This window comes from Haliotis rufescens, unplaced genomic scaffold, assembly GCF_023055435.1.
Source record: "Haliotis rufescens isolate VD_foot unplaced genomic scaffold, xgHalRufe1.0.p SCAF_1, whole genome shotgun sequence".
Classification (NCBI taxonomy): Eukaryota; Metazoa; Mollusca; class Gastropoda; order Lepetellida; family Haliotidae; genus Haliotis; species Haliotis rufescens.
In genome coordinates, this window is record NW_025963779.1 from 92723177 (window position 1) to 92749074 (window position 25898).

A 25898-nucleotide genomic window follows, 5' to 3' on the forward strand; every position below is an offset into this window, starting at 1 on the left:
ATGCATGATAAATACAATGTATTTACTTATGCTTACCATTGATTAGAACCAAGAACTTTCCTCCATGTGAACACGCTAAACACTCAGTGCCATCAGAAATACAAGTGTTGAGAGAATCCATCAACAAGATCATCTACCGTTAATACCTGAATTAGACTTTGTCCTGAAAAGATGCACACTATGGTTGTACCCTGAAGAAGAAAACCTATATAGTTGAGGCTTGAGCGTCTCCACAAGTATAATCTTAATATCTATCATATATATCCAAATGGAACAATTTTACACAAGTAAAAATTGATGTGAGATGTTTATGTACAACTGCGGTGCAATTCTGTGACGTACCTCTTCACACGTGGTGTCCAACTTGGTCTTGGAATCATGGAGCAGGCGCCGCAGTGTCTCAAGCAGGGCAGATGGACTCGGCAGTTTCTTGGCCTTCCCTTCATCTTTCCTCACACCTTCAACATGTAGCATCCACTGACTGGCAGTGATCTAAATCTCCATGACATCCTACTTCTCTGTGAGGTGAGGTAAAATGGGGCTTAACGTTGAATCCAAGATTATTGCACTTATATAGTGACATGTACGGACTAATATCATGCATCAGTTTAACATGAATACTCCACTCAGACACAGTATACTGTCTCCAGGACCACCAGTCCTTGTTCAGGCCCCTTGATGCTGCGCGCCAGGCAGAATAATAAGAAGTACCATCTTTTAATGTGTGTTGGTATGACTCGGCCGAGGATCAAACCCCGGACCTTCTGCTCTCCAGGTGGAGGCTTTACCACAAGGCCACAGAGGCCGTCCTCCTACTTTTCCCAGGTGTCTGGCTTCACAAACTAGTGTCAATTGCAGAAAGGCAACATCTGCATGGAAAGGCAGCCCAATAACCAGCAGACTTGTTTGAGGTGATGTCCTTTATTTAGATTATATAATGATCAAGGTTCAAATGCTGAAAGATCCTTTCATGAGACTAAAGCCAGGGATTTATCTAGGATTCCAAACTAAGTGCCTGACACTTCTTTTCAAAATTATTATTTTCCACTGCATTTTAACATTGCAATCAATGCAATAATATAAAACAAATGGCCTCTACAAGACCATGTATGACTATAGTAGCATGAATTGGGAAATGTTTGATTTATACTTAGGAAGTAATACTGACATTTGCTGCAGATTTGGGGCTGAATATCAGCCTCTGAGGAGGTCTTAACCGTTAGCCTGCTGAATTATTTTCACACTTCTTACCCTGCCTGCTGGATTAATTTTAGCATAAGGCGCTCTAAAGAGGGTGGGTAATTTCAAACAGTCGGTGCCTCATTAAACAAGGGCCAATTGAAGAAATATTTTGCACATTTATTCCTGATAGAAAACTACACAATACTATATAAAAATATCCAAGTGTTTTCAATCATTCCAAGGTTAAGACCAAAGCGTACACAAAATTTGTAAATTTTCTTGAACTTACCTGAATTGCGTAATTGAATGTGGTTTGCATTTCATGCTAGGAACCTTTTAATATCGTAACATTTGTGCAAATTGATTTCAATAATCATACCTCTGATATGTTAATTTTAATTGAGTAAAAATTCGGGTATTTTTTTTCGGCATATAATTTTCGAGGTCATCATGTCAGTAGCAGAAATACGAATATTCAGGTTAATCTGACGTGTCATGTTATAAAATTTGCAGGAAACAATTAATGACTTATAAATATTCACTAATCCTAATTTCAAGCGTTTTGGTTGAATATTTACGATATACAAAAATAAACAACCCGTGTCATGATGCTAGCAGACGTCCCAAACTCAAACATGGCGCGCTTCGCCCAACCTCCGCATAACTTATTGCTATTTTAATATCAACAAAGCTTACATTGCCTTTATAAAAGGAAAGTTGATGATCTTCTCCATCGAAGAATGTTTTATTCGTCATATTCCGATTAATATGACGAGAGAAAAACGAAAATAAAGATCGTGAATTCTGACAGCACTATTTCAATAACTGCAAAGGTCTTTGCATCAGCACAGTGTAACTGATCAAACTTCAATTATTATCTTTAGTTTAAACATATTTTTTCAACAATTAGTATCCTTCACTCTGAAAATCAACTATGTGAATAAGTAACTCTCTGATGTCATCATTTTAATTTTAGTATTCCATGAATAATGAATAAATCAGATCCTTAACATATATACATACATGTACTTAACTCATATGGACATTAATCTTGTGCATTATGTGTTTTGTTTCCAAATAAAACAATTCTGAAATATAATTTAATAGGAATATGATACATTAATTACAGTAACAGTACCTGTAACAGTACATGACATTTTTGTTTGTTTAATCACAAGAACCATGGTGGCACATAAGCTGGTAAGCTAGCCATATGTTTCTTAGAAAATGCTATCTCAGTCTTCTGGTTGGAATGAAAAGAAACATGCCTGTGTACATGTTTACCCTTGCCAGATGTATTTTTTCCAGTCAGCCAATCCATTTCTTTTGTTCACCTTATGTGGTCTATTTTATACATACAGGTACTGCTTCCAACCTGTTTTTCCTTTGTATGCAATCACAGTATCACAACTTCCTCAGCTGGTGTGTATAAAAGTTCCCCTGTCATCATGAAAAAAAATTATAAAGGAAAGTCATGTTTTCATTCAAAAACATATCTTTTTCATTGAATACTCTTTGTCTAAGTGCCAGAAATGTCAGTGTCATAAAAAAAAATAAAAAAAGATTTTCATAAGGACTTTTCTTAGATAGATCTAAGTCAAACCATGTGACAAGTTAGGTAGAATTATAACTTGATAAGCCCTCATTTCTGTGGTGTCCATATTTTTCACATTTTTATATATTTTTATGACAAAACGTGATCCATGTAGATCTGCCTGTTTTGTTATGTAAAACAAATTCTTGTCTTATAATGAGAAAAGGAATCATTCAGACAAAAAAATTTTATCCCATTGATTTACGAAAACCAGTTGAAATGTACAGTGGTGACAATTGTACCCAAAATTTCTACTGATTTGGTACCCAAATGGGTATGTGATTTTGTAGATCTACCTAGAATTATTTCAAAGATATTCATAAATTTTGGTGTCTTAAACTTAACATAATATCACTTTCCTATCAAAACAATACATTCTAACTTAGGTTTAACCAACTTAACTGGCCTCTTCTTCAGTGACAAGACGTCAATTTCTCTCAAAACTAAACAATCAATTTCAAGGATCACAGTCATCATCATATTATAAACTTGATGAAATATTGTATTATGTGTTCTGTTAATCTACATGAAAACATAAATATAATTATAGATCTATTGTCTTATTTTCTTAGGTACAAATTCACAAAGTATTTTGGGTACAATTTAATTGGTTTTGGGTACAAAATCACATATAGGAGCCTAGAATCTATATATATATTTACGCTACCTCGTCGTGTACCAAAATTTTAATCGGTTCAGAGGACGGGAGGTTCTCAGAAAGTTTTCAACAACATCTTTAATATTTTAAATTGTTCTTTTTTTGTAATGTTAGACCAATAACAACATTATGTTGTTATTATTATGGCATATCAATACGTTATATTGCTCACCATTGCGTTCGTTTTCAGAAAATATTTTAAAATTATAATCATCGAGCGTGAAATCCATTACGGTTTCGGATTTAGACTTACACATTTGATGGCGACAATCACAAAGAAATATGAAACAAATAGGAGTGAAGATCGCTCTCCAGATCAATAAATAGTAAATAGTTGACGAAAAATAGTAAATCATGTATTTTCTTTTGAATTTGAATCTATTTCGGAATTTCTTTATGATAGCTTACCAACTTTTGCTTATTTGGCTTCCATGTGTCATATGCGGTACGTGCTTCCGGTTTCAGAAATGATAGCTAAAATTGCAAGTATTTTGATTATTTCTCGTAAACTGCATTATTTTGCTATTGAATGGTTTACCTAGAATGTGTATCAGTTCAGATTTTGAGTATCATCCAATTTTTGTCATTTTTCGCAGTGTTTGTTGACTTTGTTCAACTCAACAAATCGCGAGTTAGGCCATGCCCAAACGTATCACTGACGTTTGTCGGCTTGTCAATGTGTCCGAAAGTTTATCAAACGAAATCATTTGCAAACTCTTTAAAAAAAATTTTTTTTTTACAAAGATTTATACATACGTGTCAATAATTCTAGAAAATTAAGTTAGATGTAACAAAATTATTGTAATAGTCTAACGGGATAACTATGCATGTGGAGTTGTTTGTTTACCGCCGTTGCCATGATCGTACAAGTTCCATCCAATCGATGATGTTACGATTCAGATTGTTTTTGTTTACAATTAGTTACACCGAAAGTTGCTAATTTTTAGAAATTAAGGAATATGAGTGTTTTCCTTTCGTCAGCAAACAAAAATTTATGATTGAATAGGAAAAATGATGAAATTATGAAGAAAATATCTGACTGCATGCCGCTCAACGTGAAGTGCCAAAAGTCAACAATGGCCGTTTCTGGTAGTTGTGTGCCGAGAAGTTTGGCCGAAACTCTTTTAACTCGCGATATTTCTTTTTGAGGTAAATAAATGACTGAAAGTTTTGATATTGAGCAAGCTGAGCATTTATGCATGTCATACGTAATTTAAATGTTACGCAAAGCCTTCTTGGTAAATAGATATGGCGAGTTTTATTTTGGGGTGTCGTTATGCTATTCGCCTGTCGAATGGGTTCGACATTAGATGCACGGGAAGTGACACCTCTGTCGAATGTGTTCGACGTTAGCGTGCAGAGCTTTAAAATCCCTGAACACAAGGCCGGCCAGACAATAGAGCCATACAATGATGTCAGTCTCACCATTAGCATCATGTTACTGTCAGGGAAGATGGAGCACTGACTGCTTTTGCTGCACCTGCTGGCTCTGGACTTACGTGTGGTCTTCTTGGTCTTGTCTGTGGGTGGAGGGGAGAAGGTGGAGATCAGCATGTCCAGTTCCTTCATACAGCCGCCGTACGTATCCTCCAGGTACACCTGTCGCTTCTTGGCCTGTACAACAAACATGGTACATAACAGGTGCCTTTTCAGTGGAACACATTATAAATGAAATACAGAGGCACACCCCGGAGATCACAAAAGCAATATTCCATGACCTGATGTAAAAGAACTGATGGTTGAAAACCTAGTACTACAACACCTGGTGGTTCAATACCTAGTACTACAACACCTGGTGGTTCTATACCTAGTAGTACAACGCCTGGTGGTTCAATACCTAGTACTACAACACCTGGTGGTTCTATACCTAGTAGTACAACACCTGGTGGTTCAATACCTAGTAGTACAACGTCTGGTGGTTCAATACCTAGTAGTACAACGCCTGGTGGTTCTATACCTAGTACTACAACACCTGGTGGTTCAATACCTAGTAGTACAACACCTTGTGGTTCTGTACCTAGTACAACAACACCTTCTGGTTCAATACCTAGTACTACAACGCCTGGTGGTTCAATACCTAGTACTACAACACCTGGTGGTTCAATACCTAGTAGTACAACACCTGGTGGTTCAATACCTAGTACTACAACACCTGGTGGTTCAATACCTAGTAGTACAACACCTGGTGGTTCAATACCTAGTACTACAACGCCTGGTGGTTCAATACCTAGTAGTACAACACCTGGTGCTTCAATACCTAGTAGTACAACACCTGGTGGTTCAATACCTAGTACTACAACACCTGGTGGTTCTATACCTAGTAGTACAACACCTGGTGGTTCAATACCTAGTACTACAACACCTTGTGGTTCTATACCTAGTAGTACAACACCTGGTGGTTCAATACCTAGTACTACAACACCTTGTGGTTCTATACCTAGTAGTACAACACCTTGTGGTTCTGTAACTAGTACTACAACACCTGGTGGTTCAATACCTAGTACTACAACACCTTGTGGTTCTATACCTAGTACTACAACACCTTGTGGTTCTGTACCTAGTACTACAACACCTGGTGGTTCAATACCTAGTACTACAACACCTTGTGGTTCTATACCTAGTACTACAACACCTGGTGGTTCAATACCTAGTACTACAACACCTGGTGGTTCAATACCTAGTACTACAACACCTGGTGGTTCTGTACCTAGTACTACAACACCTTGTGGTTCTGTACCTAGTACTACAACACCTGGGACACCTGGGACACCTGGGACACCTAGTCCTACCTTGCCAAGCTCCTCCTTCAGCTCGTTGAAGTTCCTCTGGTGCACCTCTAGCTCCTGTGACAGCTGGCCGATCATGTTGGTCTTGTTCTCCACGTCTGTGGTCAGCCTCCTTCGGACACTTGTGTACTCTTTCTCCAACCTGACACACAACCATCCTCTACTGCTGTACAACCATCATCAATTCTGTACAACCATCAACTATGTACAACCATCATCTAATGTGTACCACCATCATCAACTGCTGTACAACCATCATCTACTGTGTACAACCATCATCTAATGTGTACAACCATCATCAATTGTGTACAACCATCAACTATGTACAACCATCATCTAATGTGTACCACCATCATCAACTGCTGTACAACCATCATCTACTGTGTACAACCATCATCTAATGTGTACAACCATCAACTGTGTACAACCATCATATACTGTGTACAACCATCATCTAATGTGTACAACCATCATCAACTGTGTACAACCATCATCTAATGTGTACAACCATCATCAACTGCTGTACAACCATCATCTACTGTGTACAACCATCATCTAATGTGTACAACCATCATCAACTGTGTACAACCATCAACTGTGTACAACCATCATCAACTGTGTACAACCATCATCTAATGTGTACAACTATCATCAACTGTGTACAACCATCATCAACTGCTGTACAACCATCATCAACTGTGTACAACCATCAACTGTGTACAACCATCATCAACTGTGTACAACCATCATCAACTGTGTACAACCATCAACTGTGTACAACCATCATCAACTGCTGTACAACCATCATCTACTGTGTACAACCATCAACTGTGTACAACCATCATCAACTGCTGTACAACCATCAACTGTGTACAACCATCATCAACTGCTGTACAATCATCATCTACTGTGTACAACCATCAACTGTGTACAACCATCATCAACTGTGTACAACCATCATCAACTGTGTACAACCATCATCAACTGCTGTACAACCATCATCTACTGTGTACAACCATCAACTGTGTACAACCATCATCAACTGCTGTACAACCATCATCTACTGTGTACAACCATCAACTGTGTACAACCATCATATACTGTGTAAAACCATCATCAACTGTTAATATAAGTAATACATATATTTTATTCAGACAAAATTTAAAGGAATGATTAGCGAAAACTTATGACGTAGTAGTTATAGTCATACCAGAATATAACCTTATTGGTTTAAATATCTGAGAGTAGATTGTCGTCTTACTTTTCCATCTTGTGTACAGCTTCTTTCTTCACCTTCCTCTCATCGTTGTAGGCCTGCTCAATCTCCCTGCAACATACAGTCAGTCAGTTGCACTCAGTAATATACTCAACAACAAAAGTTCATCCGACACCAATATTTTAGTGTATTTTTCAAACAAGTAAAGTTTGGTTTTCAATATTGTTGTGCATGTATGGAATCAAGTCACAAAAACGCAACTGCTACAGAAAAGCATGCATTCCCTGCAAAAGTTGACTTTTACGCAAGCCCCATGCAATTCACTACCCAAGAATGGGCATAAAAAGATGTGTGTTAACGGGATTCCATATGCATTGTTTAGCATCACGCTCACAACAACCACTCAGAAAAACAACAATATTATGCAATTATTCAACATTACGAAATGCCACGCCCGTCCGAAAATGAGCATCAGCGAGCCATTGGTATGCTTGAAGCAGGATCGAGACAATGTGATGTTGCAATACATTTTAACGTCCACAGAAACACCATTTGGTGTTTATGGCAACGTTGGCAACAGACGAATGCAGTCAGAGACCATCCGCGGAGTGGCAGGCCAAACGTAACCAATAATCGACAAGACAACTGGATTCGAACAACACACCTATGAAATCGATTCCAGCCAGCAACAGTGACTACAAAAAGCATCCCTGGCCTTCGACGAATATCTTTACAAACCGTACGTCGTGGCCTCACATGTGCAGGGATTGTCGCCAGAAGACCCGCCAGACGTCCCAATTGACAGGAAACCACCTTCAAGCATGTCTACAGTGGTGCAGACAGCGTCTACGCTGGACGGCCATGCAGTGGGGACAAGTTCTATTCACTGAAGAGTCTAGTTTTCACCTCAGCCACAGCGTTGGACGGATTCGAGTGTACCAACGTCAAGGTGAATGTTACGTCAATCATTGTGTCATGGAAGAAGATCTGTTCGGGGGCGGCAGCGTTAAGGTATGGGGTTGGAGCCAGAGGACCCGTTTGATAGTGGTAGAGGGAAATCTCAATGGACAGCGCTACCGCAACGAGATCATCGTCCCTGTTGTTCTACCGTTTTTGTGTCGTCATGGCCAAGGCATTACCTTTCAACATGACAACGCCCGGCCTCATATTTCTCAACTTGTTCAGGATTCTCTTCAACAAAACAACGTGAATGTCATCCCCTGGCTGGCTCACTCCCCTGATCTCTCACCAATCGAGCACATGTGGGATGAGATGGATCGGCGCCTTCGACGTCAACCACGTGTTCCACAGACACTCCAGGAACTTCGAAACATGCTTCAGCAGATATGGACAGATACCCCACAGGACTTTGTGCGATGCCTAGTCCATTCCATGAAACGAAGATGTGTTGCTTGCATCGCAACCAGAGGTGGACACACACGCTATTGATTTGTAAATTGACATTTTGGCATGTTCGTGTTTTTTTATGAAATCATGCATTTTCTGAAGTCAGCATGGCAAATTAAATCATTTGAACACTTACAGGAGTCATTTATCTGTTGCAAACCGAAATTGTTTCAGATTTGGTAAAAAACATAACTTTGCATTAAATCTTTTTCAATGTCACAGGAACTTTTGTTGTTCAGCATACAGTCAGTCAGTAACTAACATCACAGCTAGAGCTCAATCTCCCTGCAACATACAGTCAGTCAGTACCTAACATCACAGCTAGAGCTCAATCTCCCTGCAACATACAGTCAGTCAGTAACATCACAGCTAGAGCTCAATCTCCCTGCAACATACAGTCAGTCAGTAACATCACAGCTAGAGCTCAATCTCCCTGCAACATACAGTCAGTCAGTAACATCACAGCTAGAGCTCAATCTCCCTGCAACATAGTCAGTCAGTAACATCACAGCTAGAGCTCAATCTCCCTGCAACATACAGTCAGTCAGTCAGTAACATCACAGCTAGAGCTCAATCTCCCTGCAACATACAGTCAGTCAGCTGCACTCAGTAATACTACAGCTAGAGCTTAATCTCCCTGCAACATACAGTCAGTCAGTCAGTTACATCACAGCTAGAGCTCAATCTCCCTGCAACATACAGTCAGTCAGTAACATCACAGCTAGAGCTCAATCTCCCTGCAACATACAGTCAGTCAGTCAGTAACATCACAGCTAGAGCTCAATCTCCCTGCAACATACAGTCAGTCAGCTGCACTCAGTAATACTACAGCTAGAGCTTAATCTCCCTGCAACATACAGTCATACTGTCCTGGCGTGTACTGATCACCAAGTAATCTTCCTGAGCTGTCCTGGTGTGTACTACTAATTAAATGTTCTACCTGATCTGCTTGGCCAGTCTCTCCACTGCCTTGGTGGCCTCGATGTTGGCCGACTTCTCCACGTCCATGCCCCCCTCCAGGTCCCGCACACGAAGCTGAAACATGCACCAGGTGACACCATCAGGATCGCCCACACAATCCATGCACCAGGTGACACCATCAGGATCTCTCACACAATCCATGCACCAGGTGACACCATCAGGATCTCCCACACAATCCATGCACCAGGTGACACCATAAGGATCTCTCATACTATCCATGCACCAGGTGACACCATCAGGATCTCTCACACAATCCATGCACCAGGTGACACCATCAGGATCTCCCACACAATCCATGCACCAGGTGACACCATCAGGATCTCCCACACAATCCATGCACCAGGTGACACCATAAGGATCTCTCATACTATCCATGCACCAGGTGACACCATCAGGATCTCTCACACAATCCATGCACCAGGTGACACCATCAGGATCTCCCACACAATCCATGCACCAGGTGACACCATAAGGATCTCTCATACTATCCATGCACCAGGTGACACCATCAGGATCTCTCACACAATCCATGCACCAGGTGACACCATCAGGATCTCTCACACTATCCATGCACCAGGTGACACCATCAGGATCACCGACACTATCCATGCACCAGGTGACGACATCAGGATCACCAACACTATCCATGCACCAGGTGACACCATCAGGATCACCCACACAATCCATGCACCAGGTGACACCATCAAGATCTCCAACACTATCCATGCACCAGGTCACACCATCAGGATCTCCCACACCATCCATGAACCAGGTGATACCATCAGGATCTCCCACACAATCCATGCACCAGGTGACACCATAAGGATCTCTCATACTATCCATGCACCAGGTGACACCATCAGGATCTCTCACACAATCCATGCACCAGGTGACACCATCAGGATCTCTCACACTATCCATGCACCAGGTGACACCATCAGGATCACCGACACTATCCATGCACCAGGTGACGACATCAGGATCACCAACACTATCCATGCACCAGGTGACACCATCAGGATCACCCACACAATCCATGCACCAGGTGACACCATCAAGATCTCCAACACTATCCATGCACCAGGTCACACCATCAGGATCTCCCACACCATCCATGAACCAGGTGATACTATCAGGATCTCCCACACAATCCATGCACCAGGTGACACCATCAAGATCTCCAACACTATCCATGCACCAGGTCACACCATCAGGATCTCCCACACTATCCATGCACCAGGTGACACCATCAGGATCTCTCACACTATCCATGCACCAGGTGACACCATCAGGATCACCAACACTATCCATGCACCAGGTGACACCATCAGGATCACCAACACTATCCATGCACCAGGTGACACCATCAGGATCACCCAAACTATCCATGCACCAGGTGACACCATCAGGATCACCCACACTATCCATGCACCAGGTGACACCATCAGGATCTCCCACACAATCCATGCACCAGGTGACACTATCAGGATCACCCACACAATCCATGCACCAGGTGACACTATCAGGATCACCCACACTATCCATGCACCAGGTGACACCATCAGAATCACCCACACCATCCATGCACCAGATGACACCATCAGGATCTCTCACACTATCCATGCACCAGGTGACACCATAAGGATCACCCACACTATCCATGCACCAGGTGACACCATCAGTATCAACAACACTATCCATGCACCAGGTGACACCACCAGGATCACCCACACTATCCATGCACCAGGTGACACTATCAGGATCACCCACACTATCAATGCACCAGGTGACACCATCAGGATCACCCACACTATCAATGCACCAGGTGACACCATCAGGATCATCCACACTATCCATGCACCAGGTGACACCATCAGGATCATCCACACTATCAATGCACCAGGTGACACCATCAGGATCACCCACACTATCAATGCACCAGGTGACACTATCAGGATCTCTCACACAATCCATGCACCAGGTGACACCATCAGGATCTCTCACACAATCCATGCACCAGGTGACACCATCAGGATCTCTCACACAATCCATGCACCAGGTGACACCATCAGGATCTCTCACACAATCAATGCACCAGGTGACACCATCAGGATCTCTCACACAATCCATGCACCAGGTGACACCATCAGGATCATCCACACAATCCATGCACCAGGTGACACTATCAGGATCTCCAACACAATCCATGCACCAGGTGACACCATCAGGATCACCAACACTATCCATGCACCAGGTGACACCATCAGGATCACCCACACAATCCATGCACCAGGTGACACCATCAAGATCTCCAACACTATCCATGCACCAGGTCACACCATCAGGATCTCCCACACCATCCATGAACCAGGTGATACTATCAGGATCTCCCACACAATCCATGCACCAGGTGACACCATCAAGATCTCCAACACTATCCATGCACCAGGTCACACCATCAGGATCTCCCACACTATCCATGCACCAGGTGACACCATCAGGATCTCTCACACTATCCATGCACCAGGTGACACCATCAGGATCACCAACACTATCCATGCACCAGGTGACACCATCAGGATCACCAACACTATCCATGCACCAGGTGACACCATCAGGATCACCCAAACTATCCATGCACCAGGTGACACCATCAGGATCACCCACACTATCCATGCACCAGGTGACACCATCAGGATCTCCCACACAATCCATGCACCAGGTGACACTATCAGGATCACCCACACAATCCATGCACCAGGTGACACTATCAGGATCACCCACACTATCCATGCACCAGGTGACACCATCAGAATCACCCACACCATCCATGCACCAGATGACACCATCAGGATCTCTCACACTATCCATGCACCAGGTGACACCATAAGGATCACCCACACTATCCATGCACCAGGTGACACCATCAGTATCAACAACACTATCCATGCACCAGGTGACACCACCAGGATCACCCACACTATCCATGCACCAGGTGACACTATCAGGATCACCCACACTATCAATGCACCAGGTGACACCATCAGGATCACCCACACTATCAATGCACCAGGTGACACCATCAGGATCATCCACACTATCCATGCACCAGGTGACACCATCAGGATCATCCACACTATCAATGCACCAGGTGACACCATCGGGATCACCCACACTATCAATGCACCAGGTGACACTATCAGGATCTCTCACACAATCCATGCACCAGGTGACACCATCAGGATCTCTCACACAATCCATGCACCAGGTGACACCATCAGGATCTCTCACACAATCCATGCACCAGGTGACACCATCAGGATCTCTCACACAATCAATGCACCAGGTGACACCATCAGGATCTCTCACACAATCCATGCACCAGGTGACACCATCAGGATCATCCACACAATCCATGCACCAGGTGACACTATCAGGATCTCCAACACAATCCATGCACCAGGTGACACCATCAGGATCTCCCACACTATCCATGCACCAGGTGACACTATCAGGATCTCCCACACAATCCATGCACCAGGTGACACCATCAGGATCTCTCACACAATCCATGCACCAGGTGACACCATCAAGATCTCTCACACTATCCATGCACCAGGTGACACCATCAGGATCTCCCACACTATCAATGCACTAGGTGACACCATCAGGATCACCCACACTATCCATGCACCCGGGCACACCATCAGGATCACCCACACAATCCATGCACCAGGTGACACCATCAGGATCTCCCACACAATCCATGCACCCGGTCACACCATCAGGATCACCCACACTATCAATGCACCAGGTGACACTATCAGGATCTCTCACACAATCCATGCACCAGGTGCCACTATCAGGATCTCTCACACAATCCATGCACCAGGTGACACCATCAGGATCTCTCACACAATCCATGCACCAGGTGACACCATCAGGATCTCTCACACAATCAATGCACCAGGTGACACCATCAGGATCTCTCACACAATCCATGCACCAGGTGACACCATCAGGATCATCCACACAATCCATGCACCAGGTGACACTATCAGGATCTCCAACACAATCCATGCACCAGGTGACACCATCAGGATCTCCCACACTATCCATGCACCAGGTGACACTATCAGGATCTCCCACACAATCCATGCACCAGGTGACACCATCAGGATCTCTCACACAATCCATGCACCAGGTGACACCATCAAGATCTCTCACACTATCCATGCACCAGGTGACACCATCAGGATCTCCCACACTATCAATGCACTAGGTGACACCATCAGGATCACCCACACTATCCATGCACCCGGGCACACCATCAGGATCACCCACACAATCCATGCACCAGGTGACACCATCAGGATCTCCCACACAATCCATGCACCCGGTCACACCATCAGGATCACCCACACAATCCATGCACCAGGTGACGCTATCGGGATCACCCACACTATCAATGCACCAGGTGCCACTATCAGGATCTCTCATACTATCATCCCATAAACAGGAGTCTTACTTGCAAGCAAGCCCACACAAACTATAACTTCCACTTGCCTCTAGCTGGATAGTGCTGCTCAAATTACCTGCACAATCTCAGAGTTGAACTTGGTCTCCAGATGAGCCGCTCGCTCTGCTTCGATGTTCTCTTCTAAGGACTTGATCCTGTGGACGGCAACCTACGAAAATACCACAAATTACATTTCATATGCATGTCCAAGATTATTGCACTTATATAGCGACATGCATGCACGTGTGTGAGAGTAGCTGATGTACTAGTCGGGATTGATGCCGATTTGTAGTGCTATCCCACTGAGATACCATGCAGCAGTGATGTTTAACATGAATACCCCACTCAGACACAGTATACTGACTCAGGGCTGACCACCAGTCCTTGTTTCAGCCCCTTAATGCCAGTAACAACAAGTACCTTCTTTTAACGTCCTTTAGTATGACGCGGACGGGGATCGAACCCCGGACCTGCCGCTCCCTGGGCGGAAGCTCTACCACTGGACCACGTAGGCGGTCTGTGATGGATAATGGATCAGACAAACCAGTGATTGATATTAAGAGCAAAGACCCCTGCCATCAAGGATATATCCATCCAAGTCACCAAGTCTACCAAATCCATTTAGTCAACTTGTATGACAAACCCTAGTTTGCTGGGAATTAACAATTCTCACCCAGAATCCCAACAGGGAACAAACTTGCAATAAAAACATGGCATTTAGTCTAGTGACATGAAAAATGAATAAACTATCACATACTGCAACTCTTGACTTTTCTGTTATGTTGCAATATTTGACATGACAGCGAGATGACTGAAGAAATTGGAAATTTTATAATAGGTTGTATATTTATATACATTATCCTATCTCACATAATGCATCTCTCTTCCTTCTTTGATCCTGGTGTAGAAACACGCCTCAGAACAAAGTTAAAAAAACACCTCACCCCAACACATCTCTATTCATCACCATGATCACTGCTTGTCCATCTGGGTCACAGACCAATTTATCCCAACCTCAGCTTCCTTGACCACTCTGTATACCTTCCCAAGCCATTTTCTTTCTCAAGGTGTAGAGGCTGGAGCAACTGTCCATCTGGATCATGCACCAATCAATCCCGTGCAAACCGACCTCAGCTTCCTAGACCACTCTGTATACCTTCCCAAGCCATTTTCGTTCTCAAGGTGTAGAGGCTGGAGCAACTGTCCATCTGGATCATGCACAATCAATCCCGTGCAAACCGACCTCAGCTTCCTAGACCACTCTGTATACCTTCCCAAGCCATTGTCCATCTGGATCATGCACCAATCAATCCCGTGCGACCTGACCTCAGCTTCCTTGACCACTCTGTATACGTTCCCAAGCCATTGTCCATCTGGATCATGCACCAATCAATCCTGTGCAAACCGACCTCAGCTTCCTAGACCACTCTGTATACCTTCCCAAGCCATTGTCCATCTGGATCATGCACCAATCAATCCTGTGCAAACCGACCATTTTCTTTCTCAAGGTGTAGAGGCTGGAGCAACTGTGATGCGTGGAGGGATGGTTGGGCGTACATCGTGTGAGATAGGAGAAGTATATAAATATACAATTTATTGTAAAATTTTCAAAATGTTTTCAAATCAGTCTCTACAGATGAGTTGCCCTCCAAAAGCTACTCATTCTGGCAACCCAAATTGCAACAATAATAAACAAAAGAAGTGAAATTCCAAGGTTCATTTCTGACTTATGTCAGGTGTTCAGGTCGTCAAAGGTCGCAGTGCACAGGATTGTAGTGCGTGACGGATTTGATAGGTGGTGACCATGGTGATACTTGGATGTGTTAGGCCAATATGCTTTCTGAAGCTGGACACTTTGTTCTAGGGCATTTCCTATACCAGGATTGGAAGAAGGAGAAATGCATTGCGTGAGATAGGATAAGTAAAAAAATTGATGTGTTTTAATGTTCAGTTTGCTTTTGCCCATATCTGATCAATGAGATCCTTTAATTCTGCTGGACCTGTAACATGTATTTACCCACTTGCATTCAACTTCAACATTCTTACATCAATATCTTTCTTCATCTTCTCCTCTCTTTCCTTGCCATAATCCACTTCTGACAATGCTTTCCGCAGATGGTCGGACAAGCTTGTCCTCTCACCTGAATCACAACAAAGGAATTGTTAAAACCAAATTATTTAAAAAGACATTCAAGAGGTCTATGTTTAGCTTTAACAATGCTATCTGAAAGGCCCATACATAATGCATGTGTCATTTGGCCCTGAACCCATCATATGTTCCTTAGGTATTGAGGCTGAAATATCCTAGAGAATGTGTGCAGTCGAACCAACTCAAGCCTGTTTATCAATCACCTACAAATCAGGTGCCCATGTTGGTGGGCCTATTATCATGATTATAAGCAAACTCAGCCCTGATCAAGAAAGACAACTTTTCCTGCTTCCACACCAGCTGTTGGCACTCCACTGTTTCCGTTCTTCCTGAGGCAAGGGAGTTAACTGACTATAAAGGTTAACTGACTATAAAAGTCCAGTTCCCACCCTTGCCGAACTAGGCTGGAATTTCCAGGTCGATTGTAGCACCACCAGTGGCTAGTTATCCCGTGAGTTATGTCCCTTCCATAACCCTCTTATTGACCAATCAGATTCCATCTCTCGTATCACTTGCATTTGCTTCAAACAAAATGGCGGCGTCCAGTCAAGTCGATCTGATCGATAATAAAGATCTATATTGTAATACGAGTCTTACCCCCCGAAGTGAATTGAATCAATTGAGCACCTTGATTAAAAACATGAAAAGATTAACAAAATATGGCGGTACACATGCTTTGCAAATCCTGCAGTCAACCGAAATCTGCACTTTGAAATCTGTGTTGTTTATTAACCGTGTGTCTAGTTCGCTACTCGATTTTGATTGGACTAAGCATAGATTTGATAGTCCAGCCAAAATGTAACTCCAGAATTCCAGCCTAGTTCAGGATAGGTGGAAACTGGACTTTTATAGCCAGTTAACGCCCTTGCCCCAGGAAGATGGACTTTTTTAATCCTGCTGGTGACAAACATGGTTCTTCAACTTACACTATCGTTAAATTAAACATGTCAAGATACGATGAGACCTCCATTGTTACCCCAGTGTATATGAAGGCAAGGCATGTTTCAAACGGTGCACGGTTGAGGGCAACCTCTGTAACAGCGTGGACTTACTCTCTAGCTCCTGTATCTGCTCGTGCAACCCTGACACTGTGCTGAAACAGATGGGAGAGTTTATTACCACCTGGTTTTGTTTGTTTGATGTTTAACACCGCACTCAGCAATATTCCAGCTATATGACGGCAGTCTGTAAGTAGACGAGCCTGGACCATATAATCCAGTGATTGACATCACGAGTATTGATGTAAAACATAACACACATTTTGACAAGTAAACTTTCATGTAAGTATCAAACAAAACATTTTGGAACATATTGAAGTGATACTATCAAACAAGGCTAGTAGTTAAACATGATAATCAATATTTGCCTGTAGCTGTTCATGATTCAAGGTAAAGCAAGAGTTCTTATCAAATAGCAAAGTGAAAATAAGAACTAGCACTCTTGTAGAATTTGTCTAAAATTGGAATAAATTTCCTATAATTATGGCCCAAACTGTATGAATGTCATGTATTTTAACTGTAGCCAGTGTAGGGGTTAAAACATTACCAATACAGTTAATGGGCTTGCTTATGCAATATTCTTCTCGATGGTTTTGAAACTGTGGGAAAATACATATAATGTCTGGGGTAAGATGGAATGGGGGTCACGGTTATTGCACTTACAGAGTGGTGTGCATGGTGTGTGGCTTCTTGTACTAGTGCAGATTTATTTCGGTTTTATAGTGCTAGCCCACTGAGATACGATGTACATGTAGTAGTTTAACATGCACACCCAAACAAGACACAGCATACTGGCTCGGAGTCGACCAGTCCTTGTTTCATCTCCTCAAGTACCATCTTTTAATTTCATTTGGCATAACAGAGTACTTTATGTCAGTCGGCCTACCTAATGTTACAGTGTTAGTTGGCCTACCTAATGTTACAGTGTTAGTTGGCCTACCTAATGTTACAGTGTTAGTTGGCCTACCTAATGTTACAGTGTTAGTTGGCCTACCTAATGTTAGTGTTAGTTGGCCTACCTAAAGTTACACGTATCAGTTAGCCCACCTAAAGTTACAGGTATCAGTTGGCCTACCTAATGTTACAGGTATCAGTTGGCCTACCTAATGTTACAGTGTTAGTTAGTCTACCTAAAGTTACAGGTATGAGTTAGCCTACCTAAAGTTACAGGTATCAGTTGGCCTACCTAATGTTAGTGTCAGTTGGCCTACCTAATGTTACAGGTATCAGTTGGCCTACCTAATGTTAGTGTTAGTTGGCCTACCTAATGTTACAGGTATCAGTTGGCCTACCTAATGTTACAGGTATCAGTTGGCCTACCTAATGTTAGTGTTAGTTGGCCTACCTAATGTTACAGGTATCAGTTGCCCTACCTAATGTTACAGGTATCAGTCGGCCTACCTAATGTTACAGGTACCAGTTGGCCTACCTAATGTTACAGGTACCAGTTGGCCTACCTAATGTTACAGGTATCAGTTGGCCTACCTAAAGTTACAGGTATCAGTCGGCCTACCTAATGTTACAGGTACCAGTTGGCCTACCTAATGTTACAGGTATCAGTCGGCCTACCTAATGTTACAGGTATCAGTTGGCCTACCTAATGTTACAGGTATCAGTCGGCCTACCTAATGTTACAGGTACCAGTTGGCTACCTAATGTTACAGGTATCAGTCTGCCTAACTAATGTTACAGGTATCAGTTGGCCTACCTAATGTTATTGTCAGTTGGCCTACCTAATGTTACAGGTATCAGTTGGCCTACCTAAAGTTACAGGTATCAGTTGGCCTACCTAATGTTACAGGTATCAGTTGGCCTACCTAAAGTTACAGGTATCAGTTGGCCTACCTAATGTTACAGGTATCAGTTGGCCTACCTAATGTTATTGTCAGTTGGCCTACCTAAAGTTACAGGTATCAGTTGGCCTACCTAATGTTACAGGTATCAGTCGGCCTACCTAATGTTACAGGTATCAGTTGGCCTACCTAATGTTACAGGTACCAGTTGGCTACCTAATATTACAGGTACCAGTCGGCCTACCTAATGTTACAGGTATCAGTTGGCCTACCTAATGTTACAGTTATCAGTCGGCCTACCTAATGTTAGTGTTAGTCAGCCTACCTAATGTGACAGTGTCAGTTGGCCTTCCTAATGTTACAGGTACCAGTTGGCTTACCTAATGTTACAGATGTTAGTCGACTTACTTAATGCTACAGATGTCAGTTGGCCTACCTAATGTGACACTGTCAGTTGGCCTGCCTTATGTGACACTGTCAGTTGGTCTACCTAATGTTACAGGTATCAGTTGGCCTGCCTTATGTGACACTGTCAGTTGGTCTACCTAATGTTACAGGTATCAGTTGGTCTACCTTATGTGACACTGTCAGTTGGTCTACCTAATGTTACAGGTATCAGTTGGTCTACCTAATGTTACAGTGTCAGTTGACCTACCTAATGTTACAGAGTCAGTTGGCCTACCTAATGTTACAGAGTCAGATGCCCAACCTAATGTTACAGAGTCAGATGGCCAACATAATGTTACAGTGTCAGTTGGTCTACCTAATGTTACAGTGTTAATTGGCCTACCTACTGTTACAGTCTCAGCACTATCACATCTCTCTGTACAAATGTTTCACAGATTGCAACACTATCTACTGTTCAAGCTAACAGTCTTTAGTTAAATGAGTTGTACCCATGAAGGACTTTGAAAGGGAATACTACAAGTCATGTTACCTAACTTGGCTATTCTCTCTGGAAGATAAATAACAACAACATCAGTCATAACAGCTGGGTGCAGGTATCAGGGATTAATTCTCCTACTGTGACTAACAACAGAGGAGATACAGACCGGTGCGACCAGTGTTACAGGTATCAGGGATTAATTCTCCTACTGTGACTAACAACAGAGGAGATACAGACCGGTGCGACCAGTGTTACAGGTATCAGGGATTAATTCTCCTACTGTGACTAACAACAGAGGAGATACAGACCAGTGCGACCAGTGTAGGTGGGATTGTAAACCAGTGAGTGAATGAGTGAGTGGGTTCGGTGTAAGTCTCTTTTAACAATATTCAAGTGTGATATAGGCTAAGTTTGAAAATATAGAGCATCAACTAAAGTACAGACAACTGAGTCGTTTCTGTCATCTTTAACATCATACATAAGTGTTGACCACAATACATAAACCTTCAACACCCTCATACAAGTGTTGACCACACTACATCAACCTTCAACACCCTCATACAAGTGTTGACCACACTACATAAACCTTCAACACCCTCATACAAGTGCTGACCACACTACATAAACCTTTAACACCCTCATACAAGTGTTGACCACACTACATAAACCTTCAACACCCTTATACAAGTGTTGACCACAATACATCAACCTTCAACACCCTCATACAAGTGTTGAACACAATACATCAACCTTCAACACCCTCATACAAGTGTTGACCACACTACATAAACCTTCAACACCCTCATACAAGTGTTGACCACACTACATAAACCTTCAACACCCTCATACAAGTGTTGACCACACTACATAAACCTTCAACACCCTCATACAAGTGTTGACCACACTACATAAACCTTCAACACCCTCATACAAATGTTGACCACACTACATCAACCTTCAACACCCCTATACAAGTGTTCACCACACCACATACACCTTCAACACCCTCATAGTCATACAAGTGTTGACCACACTACATAAACCTTCAACACCCTCATACAAGTGTTGACCACACTACATAAACCTTCAACACCCTCATACAAGTGTTGACCACACTACATAAACCTTCAACACCCTCATACAAGTGTTGACCACACTACATAAACCTTCAACACCCTCATACAAGTGTTGACCACACTACATAAACCTTCAACACCCCTATACAAGTGTTGACCACACTACATAAACCTTCAACACCCTCATACAAGTGTTGAACACACTACATCAACCTTCAACACCCTCATACAAGTGTTGACCACACTACATAAACCTTCAACACCCTTATACAAGTGTTGACCACACTACATAAACCTTCAACACCCTCATACAAGTGTTGATCACACTACATAAACCTTCAACACCCTCATACAAGTGTTGACCACACTACATCAACCTTCAACACCCTCATAAAAGTGTTGACCACACTACATAAACCTTCAACACCCTCATACAAGTGTTGACCACACTACATAAACCTTCAACACCCTCATACAAGTGCTGACCACACTACCTACACATTCAACACCCTCATACAAGTGTTGAACACACTACATAAACCTTCAACACACTCATACAAGTGTTGACCACACTACATAAACCTTCAACACCCTCATACAAGTGTTGACCAAACTACATCAACCTTCAACACCCTCATACAAGTGTTGACCACACTACATAAACCTTCAACACCCTCATACAAGTGTTGACCACACTACATAAACCTTCAACACTCATACAAGTGTTGACCACACTACATAAACCTTCAACACCCCTATACAAGTGTTGACCACACTACATAAACCTTCAACACCCTCATACAAGTGTTGACCACACTACATAAACCTTCAACACCCTCATACAAGTGTTGAACACACTACATCAACCTTCAACACCCTCATACAAGTGTTGACCACACTACATAAACCTTCAACACCCTCATACAAGTGCTGACCACACTACATAAACCTTTAACACCCTCATACAAGTGTTGACCACACTACATAAACCTTCAACACCCTTATACAAGTGTGGACCACAATACATCAACCTTCAACACCCTCATACAAGTGTTGAACACAATACATCAACCTTCAACACCCTCATACAAGTGTTGACCACACTACATAAACCTTCAACACCCTCATACAAGTGTTGACCACACTACATAAACCTTCAACACCCTCATACAAGTGTTGACCACACTACATAAACCTTCAACACCCTCATACAAGTGTTGACCACACTACATAAACCTTCAACACCCTCATACAAATGTTGACCACACTACATCAACCTTCAACACCCCTATACAAGTGTTCACCACACCACATACACCTTCAACACCCTCATAGTCATACAAGTGTTGACCACACTACATAAACCTTCAACACCCTCATACAAGTGTTGACCACACTACATAAACCTTCAACACCCTCATACAAGTGTTGACCACACTACATAAACCTTCAACACCCTCATACAAGTGTTGACCACACTACATAAACCTTCAACACCCTCATACAAGTGTTGACCACACTACATAAACCTTCAACACCCCTATACAAGTGTTGACCACACTACATAAACCTTCAACACCCTCATACAAGTGTTGAACACACTACATCAACCTTCAACACCCTCATACAAGTGTTGACCACACTACATAAACCGTCAACACCCTTATACAAGTGTTGACCACACTACATAAACCTTCAACACCCTCATACAAGTGTTGATCACACTACATCAACCTTCAACACCCTCATAAAAGTGTTGACCACACTACATAAACCTTCAACACCCTCATACAAGTGTTGACCACACTACATAAACCTTCAACACCCTCATACAAGTGTTGACCACACTACATAAACCTTCAACACACTCATACAAGTGTTGACCACACTACATAAACCTTCAACACCCTCATACAAGTGTTGACCACACTACATCAACCTTCAACACCCTCATACAAGTGTTGACCACACTACATAAACCTTCAACACCCTCATACAAGTGTTGACCACACTACATAAACCTTCAACACTCATACAAGTGTTGACCACACTACATAAACCTTCAACACCCCTATACAAGTGTTGACCACACTACATAAACCTTCAACACCCTCATACAAGTGTTGACCACACTACATAAACCTTCAACACTCATACAAGTGTTGAACACACTACATCAACCTTCAACACCCTCATACAAGTGTTGACCACACTACATCAATCTTCAACACCCTCATACAAGTGTTGAACACAATACATCAACCTTCAACACCCTCATACAAGTGTTGACCACACTACATCAACCTTCAACACCCTCATACAAGTGTTGACCACACTACATAAACCTTCAACACCCTCATACAAGTGTTGAACACAATACATCAACCTTCAACACCCTCATACAAGTGTTGAACACAATACATAAACCTTCAACACCCTCATACAAGTGTTGACCACACTACATCAACCTTCAACACCCTCATACAAGTGTTGAACACAATACATCAACCTTCAACACCCTCATACAAGTGTTGAACACAATACATAGACCTTCAACACCCTCATACAAGTGTTGACCACACTACATAAACCTTCAACACCCTCATACAAGTGTTGAACACAATACATCAACCTTCAACACCCTCATACAAGTGTTGAACACAATACATCAACCTTCAACACCCTCATTCAAGTGTTGAACACAATACATCAACCTTCAACACCCTCATACAAGTGTTGACCACACTACATAAACCTTCAACACCCTCATACAAGTGTTGACCACACTACATAAACCTTCAACACCCTCATACAAGTGTTCAATACATACACCTTCAACACTCTCATACAAGTGTTGACCACACTACATAAACCTTCAACACCCTCATACAAGTGTTGACCACACTACATAAACCTTCAACACCCTCATACAAGTGTTGAACACACTACATCAACCTTCAACACCCTCATACAAGTGTTGAACACACTACATCAACCTTCAACACCCTCATACAAGTGTTGAACACACTACATCAACCTTCAACACCCTCATACAAGTGTTGAACACACTACATCAACCTTCAACACCCTCATACAAGTGTTGAACACAATACATCAACCTTCAACACCCTCATACAAGTGTTGAACACAATACATCAACCTTCAACACCCTCATACAAGTGTTGAACACACTACATCAACCTTCAACACACTCATACAAGTGTTGAACACAATACATCAACCTTCAACACCCTCATACAAGTGTTGAACACACTACATCAACCTTCAACACCCTCATACAAGTGTTGACCACACTACATAAACCTTCAACACCCTCATACAAGTGTTGATCACACTACATAAACCTTCAACACCCTCATATAAGTGTTGAACACACTACATCAACCTTCAACACCCTCATACAAGTGTTGACCACACTACATAAACCTTCAACACCCTCATACAAGTGTTGACCACACTACATACACCTTCAACACCCTCATACAAGTGTTGACCACACTACATACACCTTCAACACCCCTATACAAGTGTTGACCACACTACATCAACCTTCAACACCCTCATACAAGTGTTGACCACACTACATAAACCTTCAACACCCTCATACAAGTGTTGAACACAATACATCAACCTTCAACACCCTCATACAAGTGTAGAACACAATACATAGACCTTCAAGACCCTCATACAAGTGTAGAAGACGCTACATACAAATTGATTATCGATGTACCATATTTCCTTGAGTATAGTGAGCACCCAAGTATTATGCGCATCCCCCTCTAGCGGATTCAGTAGTTTGAAAAAAAAATTATTTTGAATATTATGCGCAGAAAAAAGATACACTGTACCCCATCAGCGAATTCTGGTAAACGAATGGGTAATAAGAAAATTGGTCAGTACAAACTTAAAATTTGAGATAAAAAATCACGAGACATGTTGATTTACTGTCTAAATTGTATTTTTTGTTATGCTAGGCATTATATTTTGTTTTACAGCCAGGGATTAAGATTACCTTGTGTATTTTCTCGTAAACTAACCCGGAAACAGCAATCAGCTGTACACACATTTCCTTGGAATCTGCTGGTGATTAAAAGATTTTGATGCAAGGATCGGGATAAATTGTATCTGAAACTATTTTTTTATCAGGAATAATATATTCCAATATTTTGTTATTTTAGTTGCAGCTTTTACTAAATATATTTAAAATAATAATAACCTTAAGCGTAGCACTTAGGTGCAGCTGATTGCTATTGCTGGTTATTATACAATTTGACCAGTCACCGTTGAGGCTCCGGCACACATGATCATGAGAACTATGTGTTGACATATAATTGTCAAACAACAAAAAATATGACTTTTAACGAGTCATAGTATGACATTTATGATATATGTATCCATTCTCTGTCAACTAAAGTTTGTTTCAAGGCGTCAATAGCGGTAATCTGACTGTGGTTGCTGTTAATAACGGTGAGTTGTGCGATCTTCTGATCGTTTCACGATTTCCCCGAAATTAATTAAAACAATATATACAAACATAAGTCCAGATATACAAAGAACACTTTTCATAACCAGAGAGTGTAATTACATGATTAATTTGCGTACTTCAGTATGGATTTGTTGACATGGTATTTC

General features: G+C 42.1%; 1 protein-coding gene across 6 annotated transcripts in view; it reads right to left on the minus strand.

The window, feature by feature from the left end:
• Positions 1-25898, minus strand: part of LOC124134225 (coiled-coil domain-containing protein 171-like) — a 76336-nt gene that overhangs the window by 38635 nt on the left and 11803 nt on the right. For 4 of the 6 annotated variants that reach the window (XM_048403692.1, XM_048403681.1, XM_048403685.1 and 1 more), the window contains exons 8-16: positions 20221-20238; positions 17545-17585; positions 16390-16484; positions 14420-14512; positions 9784-9878; positions 7482-7547; positions 6224-6362; positions 4934-5048; positions 343-458 (exon numbers count right to left, since the gene is read on the minus strand). In XM_048403692.1, coding sequence (XP_048259649.1) covers positions 343-458; positions 4934-5048; positions 6224-6362; positions 7482-7547; positions 9784-9878; positions 14420-14512; positions 16390-16484; positions 17545-17585; positions 20221-20238 — 778 coding nt within the window. The remainder of the gene's footprint in view (positions 1-342; positions 459-4933; positions 5049-6223; positions 6363-7481; positions 7548-9783; positions 9879-14419; positions 14513-16389; positions 16485-17544; positions 17586-20220; positions 20239-25898) is intronic. The other 2 variants (XM_048403705.1, XM_048403701.1) reach the window with 1 other exon arrangement.